Source organism: Notolepis coatsorum (genome assembly GCF_963971535.1).
Source record: "Notolepis coatsorum genome assembly, chromosome: 8".
NCBI classification, from domain to species: Eukaryota; Metazoa; Chordata; class Actinopteri; order Aulopiformes; family Paralepididae; genus Notolepis; species Notolepis coatsorum.
In genome coordinates this window covers 27,805,962-27,827,277 of record NC_140172.1, presented here as the reverse complement: position 1 = coordinate 27,827,277, position 21,316 = coordinate 27,805,962, and the positions used below count along the sequence as shown (strand labels likewise).

Sequence of the window (21,316 nt, the reverse complement as noted above, 5' to 3'; positions counted from 1 at the left end):
TTTTTGCGGTTTCACCCCGTAAAAACACTGTTTCCGTATAAACGAAAGGCACATCCGAAAAAATATTTTTGCGGATTCACCTGCTAGCGTTTCCGTCTAAACGGGGCCTTAGTTGGAGCTTAGTTGGATAGCTTAGTTATTAGTGATCGAATTCCTTTTTATTTATTTATATATATATATTTTAGTTCTATTCATTGAAATAGTGAAGCAGGACATTTATTATAATCTTTGGGTTATATTTATTGAAATGGTGAAACAGGACATTTATTATAATTATTTCGTTCTATTCATTGAAATAGTGAAGCAGGACATTTATTAAAAAATGGTTGTTCTATTGATTGAAATTGTGAAGCAGGTCATTTATTAGTTTCAAGTTTCTTTAATAGTTGTCATACAGAAGTACAGAATACTTTTATACAAAATGCTTCTTTCTGTTACGCTCCAGAGACTGTGCTAGACAAGAGATAAGTATGAAATAAAATAGTATAGCATGTAATAATAGAAGTAAAAATAGAAGTAAAAATAGAAGTCACATACGTAGACACAGTGTTCAGTATATACATATGTACAATGTTCAATGCAGAATAGAAGTAACTGAGTTACCATACAATATACAATATACTATGCAATACTAATATACAATACTATAGTGCAAAGCAGAAATGGGATGAGGTACAATTTAGGTACAATTTACAGTAAGGTGTACTGAGGTATGGGTTGTAGTGCAAATCCTTTATCAATAAATATAAAGTGTGTTTAGGTGTTCTAAAGTGTGGAGAGTGGGTGCTGCAGTGTGTTGTTTGTTTAAAGTGAGTGTGTGCATGTGGATGTGTGTGTTGTGAGTGCATTTGATGGTTGTTGCATAGTGTTATTGTTCGTTGAGCAACCTGATGGCCTGGGGATAGAAGCTTCTTCCGAGTCTTTCTGTGCTTGCCATGAGACTCCGGTATCGCTTGCCTGACCGCAGCAGTTCAAAGAGGCAGTTGTTTGGGTGGCTGGAGTCCTTGATAATTCTCTTAGCCTTACCCCTGCACCGCTTGTTGTAAATGTTCTGGAGAGTGGGAAGCCCCCCTCCAATTGTGCGTTCGGCTGAACGTGCCACTCTCTGTAGTCTGCTTCGGTCTTGTGCGGTGCTATTCCCAAACCAGGAGGTGATATTGCCAGTCAGGATGCTCTCTATTGTACACGAGTAGAAGTTCTTAAGGATCTTCTGACTGACTTGGAACTTCCTTAGGCGCCTGAGGAAGTAGAGGCGTTGTCGTGCCTTCTTCACAACACTGTCAATGTGTGTGGTCCATGTCAAGTCCTCGGATATGTGGGCTCTGAGGTACTTAAAACTGTTCACTCTCTCAACCGGTGCCCGGTCGATGCTGAGGGGGCTGTAGTCCCTGACCCCCGATCTCCTAAAGTCCACAATCTCCTTTGTTTAGCTGACGTTCAGGGAGAGACTGTTCTCCTGGCACCATCCTGCCAGGACCTTGACCTCGACCAGTCATGTGTGTACAGGGAGTAGAGGAGGGGACTCAGAACACAGCCCTGGGGGGCCCCTATGTTGCGGGTGATGGATGAGGAGGTGCAGTTGCCTGCTCTCACCACCTGGGGTCCAGGTTGATGGGGAGGGAGGAGCAGATGTAGCCCTTTACTAGCTTCTCAAAGCACTTCATGGCTATGGAGGTGAGCGCTACAGGGCGGTAGTCGTTGAGGCAAGCAGGCTTGGATTTTTTAGGTACAGGGATGATAGTGGACTTCTTCAGGCAGGTGGGGATGACAGCCTGTTCTAAGGACAGGTTAAATATGTCAGTGAATACCGGGTCCAGTTGGTCGGCACAGACTTTTAGGACGCGGCCGGGGATGTCGTCCGGTCCTGCTGCCTTCCTGATATTCACTTTTTTTAAAGGTCCTCCTCACCTCATGCTCTGTTACCCTGAACACTGAGTCTCCATCAGCAGACCCCCCCCCCCCCACATTGCCGTGGCTTGTAGGCTGGTGTTGTTATTCCCAGCCTCAAACCTTGCATAGAAGGTATTGAGATAATTTGCTAAGGAGATGTCACTGTTCAGTTTGAGGGAGGTGCCTTTGTAATCTGTCATTGTTTTGAGGCCCTGCCACATAGCTCTGGAGTCAGCCTGTTCAAACTGAAGTTCAATTTTATTCCTGTAGCGCCGTTTTGCATCTATTACTGTCCTCCTTACCTTGTATCTCGCCACCTTGTGGTCATTCATGTTGCCTGCCACGAGCCCGGCGTTGTATGCTGTGGTCCGCGCTTTCAGAGCTTCACAGACGGATTTGTCTACCCAGGGCTTTTGATTTGGGTAAACTTTAATTGTGGTAGTGGGGATTGTTTCTTCCACCAAAGTACGAACAAAGTCCAGCACTGTCTCTGTGTAGTCATTAATGTTATCTGTGTTGTCACGGAACACCCTCCAGTCTGTGCATTCAAGCGCAGCCTGTAGCGTCTCCCCTGACTCCACAGACTATTTCTGCACCTCTCGCGAGACTACCGGGGCGTGCTTGATTCTTTGTTTATATTTTGGGGAAAGAAAGATGGCTGCATGATCAGACTTCCCGGAGCCACTAGCAGAATGCGCCTTGTATCCACACTTGAATTGCGAGTAACAGTGGTCTAAAATGTTACCGCCTCTGGTGTTACAAGTCACATGCTGATAGAAGTCCGGCAATACTCTTCTCAGATTGGCGCTATTGAAATCGCCCACTACTACAATGGCGGCGTCAACGTTAGCTGCCTGAAGTTTATTTACCTCGTCGTGGAGCTTCGAGAGCGCGTCACCTGTGTTCGCTTGTGGTGGAATATACACTCCGACCAGGATGATCGACGTTAACTCCCTCGGGAGAAAGAAAGGCCGACACTTGATGGATATATATTCCAGGTTGGGGGAGCAGTGGTTCGAAAGTTCCTTCACGTTGGCTGGATTGCTCCAGTTGTTGTTTAACATGAAGGCTATTCTACCTCCCCGCTGCTTGCCGGATTTTGCTGTACGATCCTTGCGGTGGATGAAGAAGTGTTCGGCCGGTTGGATAGCGTGGTCTGGGACGTCCGGCGTCAACCACGTCTCAATGAAGCAGAGAACATTACAATCTCTAACGTCTCTTTGGAATTGAATCCTTGCTCTGATGTCATCCAGTTTATTGTCTATTGATTGTACATTGGCTAGCAATATACTGGGTAGTGGCGTTCGGTGTCGCCTGGTTCTCAATCTGTTACGGACTCCCGCTCTCCGCCCTCGACGCCTGGATCCTTTGTTCCTTGGGTCGAGGTATGGTCCTGATGTTCTCAAGATCTCAACAGGCTATTGTTGTGGTTCGGAAAGCTGATCCAGAGAGTAATCCAGTTGGTAAGTTTCCCGTAATCCAATGTCTATGAGTGACTGACGGTCATACACATTAAATGCACCTACAGTTGGTACAAACAAAACTCTTAAAACTATAAATATTAACAAAAGTAAGCACAGTCTCGACGGAGCGCACAGATAGGCAGCCGGTCGTTATATTTTTGTTCTATTCATTGAAATAGTGAAGCAGGACATTTATTATAAATGTTTTGTTATATTTATTGAAATAGTGAAGCAGGACAAAAGTTCACATTTAAAAAGGACAAGTTATCCAATATCTTATAAGAATAATAACATAAAACAAAACAGCACATAAGAACAAAAAAGAACCACATAATTTGTGATAAGCTGTTACCCATCTGTGGCTACAGGAACCACTCCTTCTAACCATTACTTGCTGCGTGCTTCAACCCATGCACTCCATTATGCAGTTATATAGTGGCAACGTTGTAGGCCAATGATAGCTGAAAATGTGTGCAGAATCTTGTGTCAATCTGAATAAGCTGTACAAGTTATGACTTAGAAATGTTGTGTTTCTATCATGTACTAAGATGTTGTGTCTTTATCATGTACTACAATGTTGTGTCTTTATATGTTGTGTCTTTATCATGTACTAAGATGTTGTGTCTCTATCATGTACTAAGATGTTGTGTCTTTATCATGTACTAAGATGTTGTGTCTCTATCATGTACTAAGATGTTGTGTCTGTTGTGTCTCTATCATGTACTAAGATGTTGTGTCTCTATCATGTACTAAGATGTTGTGTCTCTATCATGTACTAAGATGTTGTGTCTCTATCATGTACTAAGATGTTGTGTCTTTATCATGTACTAAGATGTTGTGTCTCTATCATGTACTAAGATGTTGTGTCTCTATCATGTACTAAGATGTTGTGTCTTTATCATGTACTAAGATGTTGTGTCTTTATCATGTACTAAGATGTTGTGTCTCTATCATGTACTAAGATGTTGTGTCTATCATGTACTAAGATGTTGTGTCTTTATCATGTACTAAGATGTTGTGTCTCTATCATGTACTAAGATGTTGTGTCTTTATCATGTACTAAGATGTTGTGTCTCTATCATGTACTAAGATGTTGTGTCTATCATGTACTAAGATGTTGTGTCTATCATGTACTAAGATGTTGTGTCTATCATGTACTAAGATGTTGTGTCTCTATCATGTACTAAGATGTTGTGTCTCTATCATGTACTAAGATGTTGTGTCTCTATCATGTACTAAGATGTTGTGTCTATCATGTACTAAGATGTTGTGTCTTTACAGGGTTCCCACAGACATTGCAAAAATGAAATTCAATGACTTTCAAGTACTTTTCCAAGCACTATTTTTCATTTTAAACGGGAATTTAAAAGGATAGAATTCACTTTTCGGATCCAATATTTATGGCTTGAAACCAATTTCCGACAATTAGTTACACTTTAGATAAAAAAGAAAATGATTTCTTGATTCAGAACAATTGTATCATGGATGAACAAAACTTTCAATGCGAATGGTTAATTTGAATTCCAAGGACTTTTTAAGCACCTTGTTAAAAAATTGGCTGTTTTCAAGGAATTCCAGGCCTAGACTTATTTTTTTTTTTTAAATCAAGCACTTTAAGCACCTCAAGGACCTTGTGCGAACCCTGTCTTTATCATGTACTAAGATGTTGTCTCAATCATGTATTATGATGTTGTGTCTCTATCATGTACCAAGATGTTGTGGCAAACACATTTCTGTTTTGGGACGGACAGATTGCCCCGCCCGACAGATAGACGTACACCAGCTGCTTGGTGGTAGCCAACAAGGAGGGGAAGGGTGCCGTTGTAACCCCTACTTCCATCCCACCCTTCCGAATCCATCGCATACAAAGTACCCAAATATGGTACTTTCACCGTCACACATTGAGTGTTAGAGCTCTCAGAGTACATTGTATTATGAAAGGTTTCCATTTTAGGTCAAAACCCTTTGGTTGACCTTGGTTGCGTGTACTTTATTTGTCTTAACTCAAGACATTGACATCTTGCAAACAGGCTGCTACAGATGTGGGAGTACGGGAGGCTTCCAAACAACAAGAGTTCTCTGCTGGGCTGAAACTAAGTGATATGGTCGGACTGGTTCCTGTTTAAAGATACGATTTCCTCTGGGATACCAAATATTGCAATTAGAGGGCAGGGTTGTGTGAATAGGATCCTTATTAGGTGGTGGAAAGGAAGAGACTATGGTACAGTATACACCCCCCCCCCCCCCCTGCACATCCCATTTATATTCCATATACTCAAAAACTCAAAGAGTACAGTATATAGAAGATAGAGTAGGGAGCTCCTTACTGGCAACACTATGCATTAGGGAGTTCCCAATCATTAGGGAGTTCCCAACGCGTTGCTCTTTCTATTGTTTTCCCCCCAAACATTCCATTTATGTTCCATATACTCAAATAGATATATAGGCAATAGATTAGGGAGTTCCATTATAGGCAACGCTATCCGTTAGGGAGTTCTAGAAGATTCTAGGCCTTCTGGAGCCTGACCTTTGCGTAAGAGTCATCAGCGATTGAAGGACAGAAATATCTGCATTTGGGAAGGGATCTACATTCCCTGAGAAATGTATATTAGCTATTATATATCTTACAGAAATGTATAGCTATTATATATCTTACAGAAATTCATTCATTCAATCTTTATTTAATCTCGAAAGAACACTGAGCGCAAGCTCATTTACAATGATGTCAAAATTAATATACAACAGCGCACACAATAAATATAAAAATAAAACAGGAAAGGTCAATCAATAAAACAATTAAAAGCAACTGCAGACTGGTCATTGGTCATTGAGGATTAAAACTGACCAATGGATACAATGGATGCATTAAAGGTAAGGTACATTGCAGGACGTTCCATGTGTCGGGGGCACAGAAGAAGCTGAAAGCAGATTTCCCAAGTTCAGTGTAAACTCTGGAAGCTTGAAGTAAGTAAGACAATCAGACCAAGTGTGAGGGGACCGACGTATACATCAATGACCATCTCACCAAGAAGAATGCGGACATCGCCAGGCAAGCACGCATATTAAGAAAACAAAATAAGATCCAGGCAACCTGGACCGCAAGTTGCAAAGTGTTCATGAAACTGAACGGGTCGACACCAGAGGAAGCAAAAGTCATCGTTATCGGGGACGTCAGTGAACTGGACAGGTTCGAGGAATTAATGACCTGCAGTGACTGTAATAAATCACGGAGGTACAGTAGGATAATATCAAGCACATCTCGATTACTGATAGATATCCTGGTGATAAACAAACTGACAATGACTGACCCTTAGGTTCCCATAACCATCCTGTTGTGAATCATCTTGGTGTGTTCCTTGATAGCTCCCTCAGGCTTGAGAAGCAGGTTAGCTCTGTTGTTAGAGCTAGCTAGCTCAGGTTGCTGGTAAAAGCTAAAACGTATCTTCCCCCTAAAGGCCTACAGTAGAGACAGCAATCCACGCCCTGATTACCTCCCGGCTTGACTACTGTAACCCCATTCATGTAGGTTTAGAGCTTACAGTCCACCTTACTGTAACCCCCTTCATGTAGGTTTAGAGCTTACAGTCCACCTTACTGTAACCCCCTTCATGTAGGTTTAGAGCAGTCCACCTTACTGTAACCCCATTCATGTAGGTTTAGAGCTTACAGTCCACCTTACTGTAACCCCCTTCATGTAGGTTTAGAGCTTACAGCCCACCTTACTGTAACCCCCTTCATGTAGGTTTAGAGCTTACAGTCCACCTTACTGTAACCCCCTTCATGTAGGTTTAGAGCTTACAGTCCACCTTACTGTAACCCCCTTCATGTAGGTTTAGAGCTTACAGTCCACCTTACTGTAACCCCCTTCATGTAGGTTTAGAGCTTACAGTCCACCTTACTGTAACCCCCTTCATGTAGGTTTAGAGCTTACAGTCCACCTTACTGTAACCCCCTTCATGTAGGTTTAGAGCTTACAGTCCACCTTACTGTAACCCCCTTCATGTAGGTTTAGAGCTTACAGTCCACCTTACTGTAACCCCCTTCATGTAGGTTTAGAGCTTACAGTCCACCTTACTGTAACTCCCTTCATGTAGGTTTAGAGCTTACAGTCCACCTTACTGTAACCCCCTTCATGTAGGTTTAGAGCTTACAGTCCACCTTACTGTAACCCCCTTCATGTAGGTTTAGAGCTTACAGTCCACCTTACTGTAACTCCCTTCATGTAGGTTTAGAGCTTACAGTCCACCTTACTGTAACCCCCTTCATGTAGGTTTAGAGCTTACAGTCCACCTTACTGTAACCCCCTTCATGTAGGTTTAGAGCAGTCCACCTTACTGTAACCCCCTTCATGTAGGTTTAGAGCTTACAGTCCACCTTACTGTAACCCCCTTCATGTAGGTTTAGAGCTTACAGTCCACCTTACTGTAACCCCCTTCATGTAGGTTTAGAGCTTACAGTCCACCTTACTGTAACCCCCTTCATGTAGGTTTAGAGCTTACAGTCCACCTTACTGTAACTCCCTTCATGTAGGTTTAGAGCTTACAGTCCACATTACTGTAACCCCCTTCATGTAGGTTTAGAGCTTACAGTCCACCTTACTGTAACCCCCTTCATGTAGGTTTAGAGCTTACAGTCCACCTTACTGTAACCCCCTTCATGTAGGTTTAGAGCTTACAGTCCACCTTACTGTAACCCCCTTCATGTAGGTTTAGAGCTTACAGTCCACCTTACTGTAACCCCCTTCATGTAGGTTTAGAGCTTACAGTCCACCTTACTGTAACCCCCTTCATGTAGGTTTAGAGCTTACAGTCCACCTTACTGTAACCCCCTTCATGTAGGTTTAGAGCTTACAGTCCACCTTACTGTAACCCCCTTCATGTAGGTTTAGAGCTTACAGTCCACCTTACTGTAACCCCCTTCATGTAGGTTTAGAGCTTACAGTCCACCTTACTGTAACCCCCTTCATGTAGGTTTAGAGCTTACAGTCCACCTTACTGTAACCCCCTTCATGTAGGTTTAGAGCTTACAGTCCACCTTACTGTAACCCCATTCATGTAGGTTTAGAGCTTACAGTCCACCTTACTGTAACCCCCTTCATGTAGGTTTAAAGCTTACAGTCCACCTTACTGTAAACCCCTTCATGTAGGTTTAGAGCTTACAGTCCACCTTACTGTAACTCCCTTCATGTAGGTTTAAAGCTTACAGTCCACCTTACTGTAACCCCCTTCATGTAGGTTTAGAGCTTACAGTCCACCTTACTGTAACTCCCTTCATGTAGGTTTAAAGCTTACAGTCCACCTTACTGTAACCCCCTTCATGTAGGTTTAGAGCTTACAGTCCACCTTACTGTAACCCCCTTCATGTAGGTTTAGAGCTTACAGTCCACCTTACTGTAACCCCCTTCATGTAGGTTTAGAGCTTACAGTCCACCTTACTGTAACCCCCTTCATGTAGGTTTAGAGCTTACAGTCCACCTTACTGTAACTCCCTTCATGTAGGTTTAGAGCTTACAGTCCACCTTACTGTAACTCCCTTCATGTAGGTTTAGAGCAGTCCACCTTACTGTAACTCCCTTCATGTAGGTTTAGAGCTTACAGTCCACCTTACTGTAACCCCCTTCATGTAGGTTTAGAGCTTACAGTCCACCTTACTGTAACCCCCTTCATGTAGGTTTAGAGCTTACAGTCCACCTTACTGTAACCCCCTTCATGTAGGTTTAGAGCAGTCCACCTTACTGTAACTCCCTTCATGTAGGTTTAGAGCTTACAGTCCACCTTACTGTAACTCCCTTCATGTAGGTTTAGAGCAGTCCACCTTACTGTAACTCCCTTCATGTAGGTTTAGAGCTTACAGTCCACCTTACTGTAACCCCCTTCATGTAGGTTTAAAGCTTACAGTCCACCTTTCTGTAACCCCCTTCATGTAGGTTTAAAGCTTACAGTCCACCTTACTGTAACTCCCTTCATGTAGGTTTAGAGCAGTCCACCTTACTGTAACCCCCTTCATGTAGGTTTAAAGCTTACAGTCCACCTTACTGTAACCCCCTTCATGTAGGTTTAGAGCTTACAGTCCACCTTACTGTAACCCCCTTCATGTAGGTTTAGAGCAGTCCACCTTACTGTAACCCCCTTCATGTAGGTTTAGAGCTTACAGTCCACCTTACTGTAACCCCCTTCATGTAGGTTTAGAGCAGTCCACCTTACTGTAACCCCCTTCATGTAGGTTTAGAGCTTACAATCCACCTTACTGTAACCCCCTTCATGTAGGTTTAGAGCTTACAGTCCACCTTACTGTAACCCCCTTCATGTAGGTTTAGAGCTTACAGTCCACCTTACTGTAACCCCCTTCATGTAGGTTTAAAGCTTACAGTCCACCTTACTGTAACCCCCTTCATGTAGGTTTAGAGCAGTCCACCTTACTGTAACCCCCTTCATGTAGGTTTAGAGCTTACAGTCCACCTTACTGTAACCCCCTTCATGTAGGTTTAGAGCAGTCCACCTTACTGTAACCCCCTTCATGTAGGTTTAGAGCTTACAGTCCACCTTACTGTAACCCCCTTCATGTAGGTTTAGAGCTTACAGTCCACCTTACTGTAACCCCCTTCATGTAGGTTTAGAGCTTACAGTCCACCTTACTGTAACCCCCTTCATGTAGGTTTAGAGCAGTCCACCTTACTGTAACCCCCTTCATGTAGGTTTAGAGCTTACAGTCCACCTTACTGTAACCCCCTTCATGTAGGTTTAGAGCTTACAGTCCACCTTACTGTAACCCCCTTCATGTAGGTTTAGAGCTTACAGTCCACCTTACTGTAACTCCCTTCATGTAGGTTTAGAGCTTACAGTCCACCTTACTGTAACCCCCTTCATGTAGGTTTAGAGCAGTCCACCTTACTGTAACCCCCTTCATGTAGGTTTAGAGCTTACAGTCCACCTTACTGTAACCCCCTTCATGTAGGTTTAGAGCTTACAGTCCACCTTACTGTAACCCCCTTCATGTAGGTTTAGAGCTTACAGTCCACCTTACTGTAACCCCCTTCATGTAGGTTTAGAGCTTACAGTCCACCTTACTGTAACCCCCTTCATGTAGGTTTAGAGCAGTCCACCTTACTGTAACCCCCTTCATGTAGGTTTAGAGCTTACAGTCCACATTACTGTAACCCCCTTCATGTAGGTTTAGAGCAGTCCACCTTACTGTAACCCCCTTCATGTAGGTTTAGAGCTTACAGTCCACCTTACTGTAACCCCCTTCATGTAGGTTTAGAGCAGTCCACCTTACAGATGGTTCAAAACGCTGCGGCACGACTCCTGACTGCCACACAGAAGCGTGAACATAATCACATCTGTCCTATCCGCCCTTCACTGGCTTCCGGTCCAGTCCATGATCGATTTTTAAATAGCTATTGATGGTTTTTAAAGCCCTAAATGGCCTTGCCCCTCCCTACCTCACAGATCTCCTGCATGTCCACACCCCGTCCAGAGGTCTGAGGCCCTCTAATAAAATGCTCCTGGACGTCCCCAGAGCAAGGCTAAAAACCAGAGGCGATCGAGCCGTTGCTGTGGCTGCCTCTGGAACAGTCTACCTGTTAACATTAGGTTAAAAAACACATCTTTTCAGCCTGGCCTTCTAAATCCCTTGTACAGAGTATCCGCTTAGTTTTAATGTGATTTGAATGTATATTATGTTTTAAATAGTTTGATATGGTTTTTGAGTATAGTACCTTGAATTGTATGCAAATTGTTCAGCACTTTGTCTAAAATGTGCTTTATAAATAAAATTGACTTGACTTGACTTGAGGCTAGAGCAGCGAAAGTGAATGTTGTGTTGAAGCACTGGTAGTCTCAATTTGTTCTGTACACACTCCAGAAGTGCATTCATTAATATAAATAAAATACACATTGTCACTTATTTTAATAATTCACATGCGGTATGTTATTCCTGTGCCCCAGGATAGTTCACTGGATATGTGTGAACATGCACCACTCTCTCCTAAAGCAAAGAAATCTGATAAATAACCCTTCAATTTGTGATGTCACTGGATGTTGCCTGCTCCATAGACAATGAATGGAATGCTGTCTTCGTAGACCCATAAAATGCTTACGTGGGCTCTTACCTCCAAATGAGGGTTAAATTCTGGTTCATGCCCGTTAGCGTTACTAGATCATTAAACTTAAAAATGTTTGGGTGTTGAGAGCTCAACACTTTATGGCTCCACAAAGTCAGTGCCAGATTTATTTTCTTAGTAGCAGCCCTAGATTTTACATCGAGATGACATCATAAATTCCAAGATTCACTCTCTCTGATCTCTTGCTTCAGGGGAAAGTGGTGCACATTCACAAAATACTGAACAAACTGTCCTGGGGCACGAGAACAAGCCGTGGGATTCTGACAATGGGTTGCATAATTCCTATTAAAAGTCATTCAAAAGTTACATTAGTCAATATGGATTTAGAAAATAGCCTATTAATCTTGCTTCAAGTCACAAGGTGCACCACATGGAAAGAATTCTCCATCATATAAATAACCGCGACCACGGCAGGCTCCCAGGGACTCAAAACACGGCCGCTATTAGCCAAAGCTTCTTATTGCATTCCTGCAGCTTTGAGAATAATCATGCTCTGTTGCTAGGGGCGTTGCTAGGGCCTTTGTGTGCAAACTAGGGATCAGTTAGAGATGAAGTCAGGAGAGATTTTCACACTGCGAGACCAAACTGGCCCCTAAACGGAACACAGCTTGGCCGCATTTCCATCTCGATTACATGATCCACGGCCGGTCCTCAGAGAACCGGGCGTGAAGGAGAATGAAGTGAAAAGCAACGAGTGGTGCCTGTCTGTGTGGTTCTTCACATCCAGACCACAGTGTCATCGTGGTGCCAACAGGAGAGCAGCCAGCCCGGCAGACTGTCCACAGATTAGCGGTGTGTCTGTTTCTTCTGGTCAGCTGTTATCACCACAGAGGATGTGTGTGTGTGTGTGTGCGTGTGTGTGTGTGTGTGTGTGTGTGTGTGTGTGTGTGTGCGTGCGTGCGTGCGTGCGTGTGTGTGTGTGTGTGTGTGTGTGTGTGTGTGTGTGTGTGCGTGCGTGCGTGCGTGCGTGCGTGCGTGCGTGCGTGCGTGTGTGCGTGCGTGTGTGTGTGTGAGAGAGACACTAACCACTAACATCAAGCCACAGAGGGGAGTTTCCCAGAGAAAAAAAGGCAACTATTGATTTGGACGACTCGTCCAATTTCTCAGGTGGTTTTTCATCCGAAGGGAAAGCCGGTGGATCTATTATTAAACACGCCACCTAGTCTCGGCACGGCACACGGCTAGGCTTTTTTTTACGCTTGGTCGAGCCAGAGATACACGCCATGACCCCGAAACCTCACGCAAACCAAAGAGGTTTGTACTGTACATGGAGCCGTGGGGTTTGGAACTTAACTTAACTTAATCCAAAGTGCTAATAATCCCACCGGGCTGGATCAGGCTCCTTAAAGTTTGGCTTTTAGTGGAAGTGGCTGAAGCAACAGGTGACAACTACAACACTCTGCTCCATGGCCACAGACACATGAACACAACAACACATGTCAATAACACACACACACAAAATGAAGGATGTTTTCTCAAAGCTCAGAGAGTCAAAAGGACACTGATACAGAGAGAGAGAGAGAGAGGAGAGAGAGAGAGAGAGAGGAGAGAGAGAGAGAGAGAGGAGAGAGAGAGAGAGAGAGAGAGAGAGAGAGAGAGAGAGAGAGAGAGAGAGAGAGAGAGAGAGAAAGAGAGAGTGGGAAGGAGGGTGTGAAAGGGAAGGGAGCTTGTATTGAATAGCGGAGAGGTCTGTGGCCTCTGCTTCCCTACCGGATAGCCCTCTGTTTTCTTTTGGCACCACTTCAGTAAAGCGTTCCTCTTAGATCCGCCATACTGCCTCGCCAGAGCAGCCAAGGGGTCCTTTCTTTCCCAACTGTCACCAGGGACGGACGGACGACACGTACATACCAAGAGAGAGAGAGAGAGAGAGAGAGAGAGAGAGGAGAGAGAGAGAGATAGAGAGAGAGAGAGAGGGATAGACACAGATAGAGAGAGAGAGAGAGAGAGAGAGAGAGAGAGAGAGAGAGAGAGAGAGAGAGAGAGAGAGAGAGAGAGAGAGAGAGAGAGAGAGAGAGAGAGAGAGAGAGAGATAGAGAAAGAGACAGAGAGAGAGCACAGTTAGGTCATCTGGTGTCTCGTGAGGATGTGTGTTGGTTTCCCTGTAAGACAAATGATCTTCACACTCTAACTTGTAAGCAGTAAGGTTAAGGTTAAGGTGAGGGTTAGGGTTGAGGCAAGTGTTAGGTTTATAAACAACTTTTTAGGTTAACCTTGAGTATCTATTTTGTTGTAAATCCTAAATCTAACATTCAGTTTAGTTTCCGCAGCTCCTTCTCCCAACCCCCACCCATTCCAAATTCTGAATCGAGAACCTCATCCTTCACTCTGTCATCTTTCTCTCCCATTATAGAAGCTGAGACCCTGACACTGGTAACGTCGTACAGTCCCACTACATGCCAGCTGGACCAGCTACCCTCTCCACTCTTCCAGACCATAGCACCAGATATTCTCCCATTCCTAACGGAATCAATTCCTCCCTCAACTCGTGGGTGGTCCCTGCCTCCCTAAAACAAGCCAGAGACACACTGCTCATAAAAAACAACAACCATGAACCCCACCGTCAGAGACGTCCTGTCTCTCTTCTCTTCTTCCTCTCTAAATCTCTTGAACGTGCTATATCCAACCAACTTACTGATTATCTCTTCACAGAATGACCTCCTAGACCTAGACCCTAATCAGTCAGGCTTCAGGACTGGTCACTCCACAGAGACGGCCCTCATAGCGGTCACAGGGCCTCTCCTCTGTCCTGATTCTCCTGGACCTGTCTGCAGCCTTCGACGCAGTCAACCACCAGATCATCCTCACATCCCTCGCTGGAATGGGAGTGGCTGGCTCTACGCTGGCATGGCTGACATCCTACCTCTGCGACCGCTCCTACCGAGTATCATGGAGAGGGACCCTGTCTGCCACCTTCGGCCGGGTGTCCCCCAGGGCTCTGTCCTTGGACCCCTCCTCTTCTCCCTCTACACCAAATCTCTGGGTAACATTATCACATTTCACGACTTCTCCTATCATTGCTATGCCGATGATACTCAACTCTTCCTCTCCTTTCCTTTCCTCCCTCAGATATCCATGTCTCTGAGCTGATCTCGACCTGTCTGTCCGACATCTTCGCCTGGATGACGACCAACCACCTGAAACTGAACCTAAGCGAAACAGAATTGCTTCACCTGCCAGCCAAATCCTCCCCCCTGACCGACCTTTCCCTTACAGTGGAGAATGTAGCTGTGGCCGTTTCCCCCGACCGCCAAGAACCTTGGCGTTGTCCTCGATGATTGGCTGAACTTCTCTGCTCACATCGCCGCAACGACAAGAACCTGCAGATTTCTCCTGAGCAATGTCAGAAGGATCCGCCCCTTCCTGACAAAAGAAGCCACCCAACTTCTCGTCCAATCAACAGTCATGTCTCGCCTCGACTACTGCAACGCACTGCTTGCTGGTCTACTGACCTCCGCCACCAAGCCACTTCAACTCGTTCAGAACACAGCCGCCCGCCTGATCTCCAACCTACCAAAGTCAGCCCATGTTACCCCACTTCTTAGGGACCTGCACTGGCTCCCCATCGCTACACAAATCCGTTTTAAGGCCCTCGACCTGGCATACCGTGCAGCAAAGGGAATGGCTCCCGTCTACCTCTGGTCAATGGTCTCTAACTACACACCCTTAAGACCCCTCCGCTCTATGTCTTCTGGCCGCCTCAGACCGACTCCTGTCTGAGCTCCGGGAGGGTCATCAAAGAGAAGCCGCCTATTCTCGGTCCTTGCCCCACAATGGTGGAACAAACTTCCCACCACAGTTAGGACAGCCGAAACCCGACCAATCTTTCGCCGTCGACTAAAGACACAACTTTAGATCCAAACACTTTGATGAACATTGTTACTCAGCTGATAAGAGTTGTGCCCTTCCTGCCGACTTGTCGTACAAAACTTCCAAGTCACTTTGGATAAAAGTGTTAGCAAAATGTCAAAATATAAATGTAATCAGGGGAGATATAAAAAGGCCCTGAAGGATAACATAATTACAGTACAGTTTTGAGTAAAACATCAAACATTTATTTTCTCTTTTCTTTTTTCTCTTAAAGAAAAAGAAAACAAAATTATATCTTGCAGCATATTTTAACTTTTTCTTTCTTATATTACAGTATATTTAGTTTTTAAGAATTGTAAAGGATAGGCAAAAATAAGCATGTGCTTCAGCCTATTCCTTTTTTGGGTCATTGAGTTTGGATTTTGTGTGTGAGCTTACTTTGAATATGTACATTTGTGATTTTTTTCTTTTCTTTTTTTCTTTTCCTTTTGAAAGTCCACACATGTGTTTTTGATTTATCTGTAAACAAAGACCGAAAATAAAACTATTCATCATCATCATCATCAATGTGAAAGTGATGATGGGTTTGCAGCTTGGCAAAGAAGTGACAACCGCGATGACGTGAGACGCCACTATTCATAGTACTCTGTTACATCATCGTAGGGCTGGGCGATATCAACAGGAATCAATATCATGGTAATCATAACGACTTGTGATCGTGATATCTTCTCATGCATGTGAAATCACAGTTTATGTAATTGATTGTTGATGCAGGTGCAGTTGATGTTAATCTCACTGAGATGTGTGGTAAAGTGGGATATAAAACCAAAAACCTTTCAAACAACATTCCCTCAAATACTTCAGATACAATCGTGTGAAATGTTTTAGTTAATAAGTGCTTGTTATTATCAGAATTACGCATCACAATATCTTGATACCATGATTCCATCACAATATGATCCCATTGAAATAGCCCAGCCCTACAGTACATCAGTGTAGACATCTTGGTAGGCAAACAACAGGTGCTTGAAATCAAATAACATTAAACAGGTGATCATCATGAAAGAACAACCGTGGGTCAATAAGCCGGGTTTATGGCACGGCGCCACATTACACACACACCTGGAACAGTCTGCCAATACGGCTCAGGGAGTATCAAAGACACATTTAATTTAAATCAAACTTAAAATCATGGTTGAGAGATGTCAAGTGTGCGACCATTTTAACTGAGGGGTTGTGATGTATTGTAATGTATTTTAATGTATTTATTTTAATGTATTTTAGTGTATTGTAACCTACTGATTCCTACTGTGTTTTAATTATTGTAGTGCTCATGTCACCTGCCCCAGAAACTACAGTTGAAAATTAGCCAACCTGGCTAAACTGGCATATTAAAATGTTCCTTAATATGCACTGTCTCTGTATTTTAAACCAATAAATACAAAATACAAATACAAATGCATGACACGTCATAAAAATACCATGAATAGTCTTTAGAAGAAGAGATAGTGTGGAGGAATACGACTGTCCTCTCCCTCAGTTGAGCTCGTTCACCCTTCCCCCCAAATGTTTGTCTCCTCCTTCTCCCAAGACCCCCAGTTTATGGTGCCCCCCCCCCCTCTCCTGGGTATAAAGGAGCCCCCTCTCTGTGATTCTCTCTCTTACTTCCGGGTCTCCTAGCTAGTAACCTGGATGAGAGCCATCCAGCTATTCTCTGACTATGTATGGATCATTCTGAGTTAATAAATTGTATTAAACGGATCCATTCGACTGAGTAAGTTATTACATGGTGGAGGTAAACGGTACCCCCCCCCCCCCCCCTCACAGTGAGCTGTGGTGTTCCACAAGGAAGCATACTAGGACCGCTACTGTTCCTAATTTATGCAAATGACATGTCGTCAGCTTGTGACTGCAACTTGTTCTTGTTCGCGGACGACTCAGCCCTGCTGGTCTCTGACAAGAACAAGTTACAGGTTGAAAAAACCCTCAGCTCAGAACTCGGCAGAATCTGCACCTGGCTCGCTGATAACAAACTATCATTACACATGGGCAAAACAGAGTCCATTCTCTTCGGTTCAAATAACAAACTCAGCAAGGCCGACGACTTCTCAGTTACAGTGGGTGACAAATATTGTCACAAGGAAAGATTAAATGACATACCTAGGTTCCATCCTAGAGGCAAATCTTTCCTGTGACAAAATGGCATCCAAGGTAATAAAAAAAGTCAACCAACGAACTAGATTCTTGTACCGGATCTCCTCTCTGGTAAACAAGAATACCCTGAAGACTCTGGTAGGAGCACTCATTCAAGGGTACTACGACTATGCTTGCACCTCATGGTACCAAAGCACCTCAAAGGCGCTAAAAACAAGATTACAAACATCACAAAACAAACTGGTCAGACTACTACTTGACCTTACTCCTAGAACCCACCTCACCCCTGCCCACTTTGACAACCTAGGATGGCTTAGAGTAGACGACAGAGTACAGCAACTTGCAATGGGCCTGGTCTACAAGATACACTATACGACTAAGGTACCCATGTACATGTCAAAATACTTCCCAAAGGTCAGTGAATACCACGACCACAACACCAGAGGGAGCTCAACAAATCATGTTAAACCCAGATTCGGCTCAAACAAGGGACTAAACACGTTTCGCAATTATGCCACAACAATGTGGAACGCCCTACCCAAAGCTGTAAAGGAATGTGAATCCCTACCCACATTCAAAACCGCTCTTAAAGAGCACCTACGAGAGGCTGCAATTCGAAACTGGCCACCGTAAATGTCCAAACCCCCCTCCTAATAGACAGTCTCCTCCCCACCGTATGTATATTTCTCTCCCACCCACCCCCTCTTAATGTACAGTCTCCTCCCCACGGTATGTATATTTCTCTACCACCCACCCACCCCCTCCTAATGTACAGTCTCATCCCCATCATATGTATATACTCTCTGTCAGGATCTATGGGTAACAGTACTATTTGCATATCATATATGTCACAAATGTAACAGTACTATATACCTGTATGTCATGTATGTCCCTATGCCATAAATGTCATGATGTCATATATGTTGTGTTACGTATGTCATAAATGTCACTATGAATTGAAAATGGGGGACCCTGATGTAAACAAGACGAAAGTCTTTCTCTGGTCTGCATCCCCTTAACAATTGTGTGTATTGAGCCGTACTGTATTGTACCCATTCTGCAATCTGTTAAATAAAATGTTCATTCATTCATTCATTCATTCATTCACATGTTTCTCACAATAGCCACATGTCTCGTTATTTCGTTATTTTCCACATGTCTCGTTATCCTTAGTGTAAAGTTCATGTTTATTCTCTCAGTATCCTGTGTTGACCTCTAGGACTAGTAAAGCCTCTTAGCCTCGTAAAGCTTATAGCCCAAAGGAAATGTTTGATTCAGTGGCTCACGTCAAATGTTTGAGTCAGAATAATCACTTACATCTAGTGTTTATGGGACTCTGGATAACTCTTCAAGTCCCCAGAGCGGAAACAGAACACAAAAAAAAGAAAAAGAACAGTGTTTTCCTATTATGTTCCAGCATAAGAGCCTGTGATGAGCTACTAGAAATACATAATGTTTTTCAGGGGTGTAAAGTACTTGAGTAATTGTACTTCGTTACAATACTTAAGTACTGTTTTGGGGGATTTGTACTTTACTCGAGTATTATAAGGTTTGTATACTTGTACTTTTACTCAATTACATTTCAGAGAAAAAAAACATACTTTTTACTCCTTTTTAAAATGCAGACCTACAAAGTACAAATCTCGCAAGTCCAACCATTTTAATTAGTATATTTGTTTCTCTGGCGGAACTAACGTTAACGTTATTAATCCTTTATTAAAAACAGCCAATCAAATCCCCATCAATGGAAAATGAACCCGCCCATACCCATGCTGATTGGTCCTTGTGCAAGACTAGAAAGCGGGATCTTTGATTAAACAACTGCTATCAGAAGAATAGCGTTTTTACTTTTACTTTTTAGTACGTAAGTACATTTACAAGTATAAACTTTTAAACTTTTACTCAAGTGTGTTTTTAGCCAGATACTCTGACTTTTACTTGAGTACGATTTTGAGACGGTACCCATACATTCACTTAAGTATAATTTCTGGGTACTTTTTACACCCCTGATGTTTTTACATGATGTTGTATTGTGTTTTACATGTTGTTGTATTGTGTTTTACATGTTGTTGTATAATGTTTTTACATGTCATATTATGTTATTTTTTTGTGCTGTCAATAGATACTTTTTTTCTTTTTACTAATTAATCTCACAATTTTCTGTATTTAATCTACTTAAGACCGAAGCTTGTAACAGACATTTACTTCATCATTCCAGTAAAATCATGGAATTAATGTAGAATCAACACAAAGAAAGTATATTTAGATTCAAAGACTATTTGAATAGCTTTCTTTGATCTTTGAATACAGTTTCTCTCCTGTGAAATACAAATGTTCAACAAAACCATCAACATTGACTCAGCTAGACCTCTTTCTTATATCCGCGGCGCTAACAGAAATAAAAACAACCCAGGCCTATGTTAAAGTGCAGATTGGCTTAGAGGACGATAATGTCTTGTATGAACTACCAGTAATATAAATCATATTAACAACAAACATGTGTTCCATCTTCATGTCAGATGATTTTCAAAAAGGTGCATGAGTCAATGCAAAAAAAGAACGAGCAAAGATACTGCTGAAAGTTGAAAAGAACGTTGAAAAATGTTCACTCCATAGATTCATCTAGATGCATTTTTTTAACACTTTAAATCATTTAAATTAATCTCCAAAATTAAAGCATGAACTTTGACAGCCCTAGTTTTTTTACATGATGTTGTATTGTGTTTTTACATGATGTTGTATTGTGTTTTTACATGATTTTGTATTGTGTTCTTAAATGATGTTGTATTATGTTTTTACATGACGTTGTATTATGTTATTACATTCTTATATTATGTTTTTATTTTCCTATGTATTGTTTTGTAACCAGAGTACCATTGAAAAAGAGACCTTGGTCTCAATGGGTTTTCCCTGGAAATTAGAAAACATTCAGTCACTGGAGGTCACACTAGAACACCGGCATGTCATTTATCCAATAAGGTGCCCATGTGGGGAAATGGGAAGTAGGGAGGGAGGGGACACATTAATCAATCATTTATTTTGGGGAATATCAATACTTTTATTCTGCATCTTTCTAAAAGCTCTGTGGATGTATTATGGGACCCTATTTTGGAAAACATGGACGGTGATGGCAAGAGACAAATAATGTTTTGATCCCGTTTGAATTGTGTGCCATGAATTACATATACAGTATGATGCTTGTCCATTCAAAAGTGTAATTGTTAGCGAGCTAACGTTAAGTTTAAGCATAAAACGCTACCGTTAATGTTAGCTAACTTGCGAGTCAATCCCACATGTGCTGCACAAGACAGAATCACACCTGGACAAGAGGCAGGGGAACTATGTTAGTTCTCAGTTCCTGCGCTTGAACTACGACCTCTGCCAGTGGGTCTTGGACTTCCTGACAGGAAGACCCCAAGTGGTGAGAGTGAGAACAGGTAACTGCACCTCCTCATCCATCATCCTCAACACAGGTGCCCCCTCCTCTACTCGCTTTACATGCATGACTGTGTGGCAAAGCACAACAGCAACACAAATCGTCACGTTTGCTGACGACACAGCTGTGGTGGGCTTGATCTCTGCAAATGATGAGAGGGCCTACCTGGGAGAGGTAGAGAACCTGGCGCTGTGGTGCCAGGAGAACAGCCTCTCCCTGAACGTTAGCAAAACAAAAGAACTGATTGTGGATTTTAGGCTGGGGCAAGGAACTACAGCCCCCTCAGCATCTATGGGGCACTGGTTCGAGAGAGTGAACAATTTCAAGTACCTCAGAGTCCACATATCCGAGGACTTGACATGGACCACATACATAGACAGTGTAGTGAAGCAGGCATGGCAGCGCCTCTACTTCCTTAGGCATCTATGGGAGTTCAAAGTGAGT

At 43.1% G+C, this 21,316-nt stretch overlaps 1 protein-coding gene across 2 annotated transcripts in view; it reads right to left on the bottom strand.

Moving 5' to 3' along the window:
* The window catches only part of specc1 (sperm antigen with calponin homology and coiled-coil domains 1), a 292,788-nt gene that overhangs the window by 66,768 nt on the left and 204,704 nt on the right, over window positions 1–21,316 (bottom strand). For both annotated transcript variants that reach the window (XM_084320784.1, XM_084320785.1), the window contains one exon: window positions 13,186–13,288. In XM_084320784.1, coding sequence (XP_084176910.1) covers window positions 13,186–13,288 — 103 coding nt within the window. The remainder of the gene's footprint in view (window positions 1–13,185; window positions 13,289–21,316) is intronic.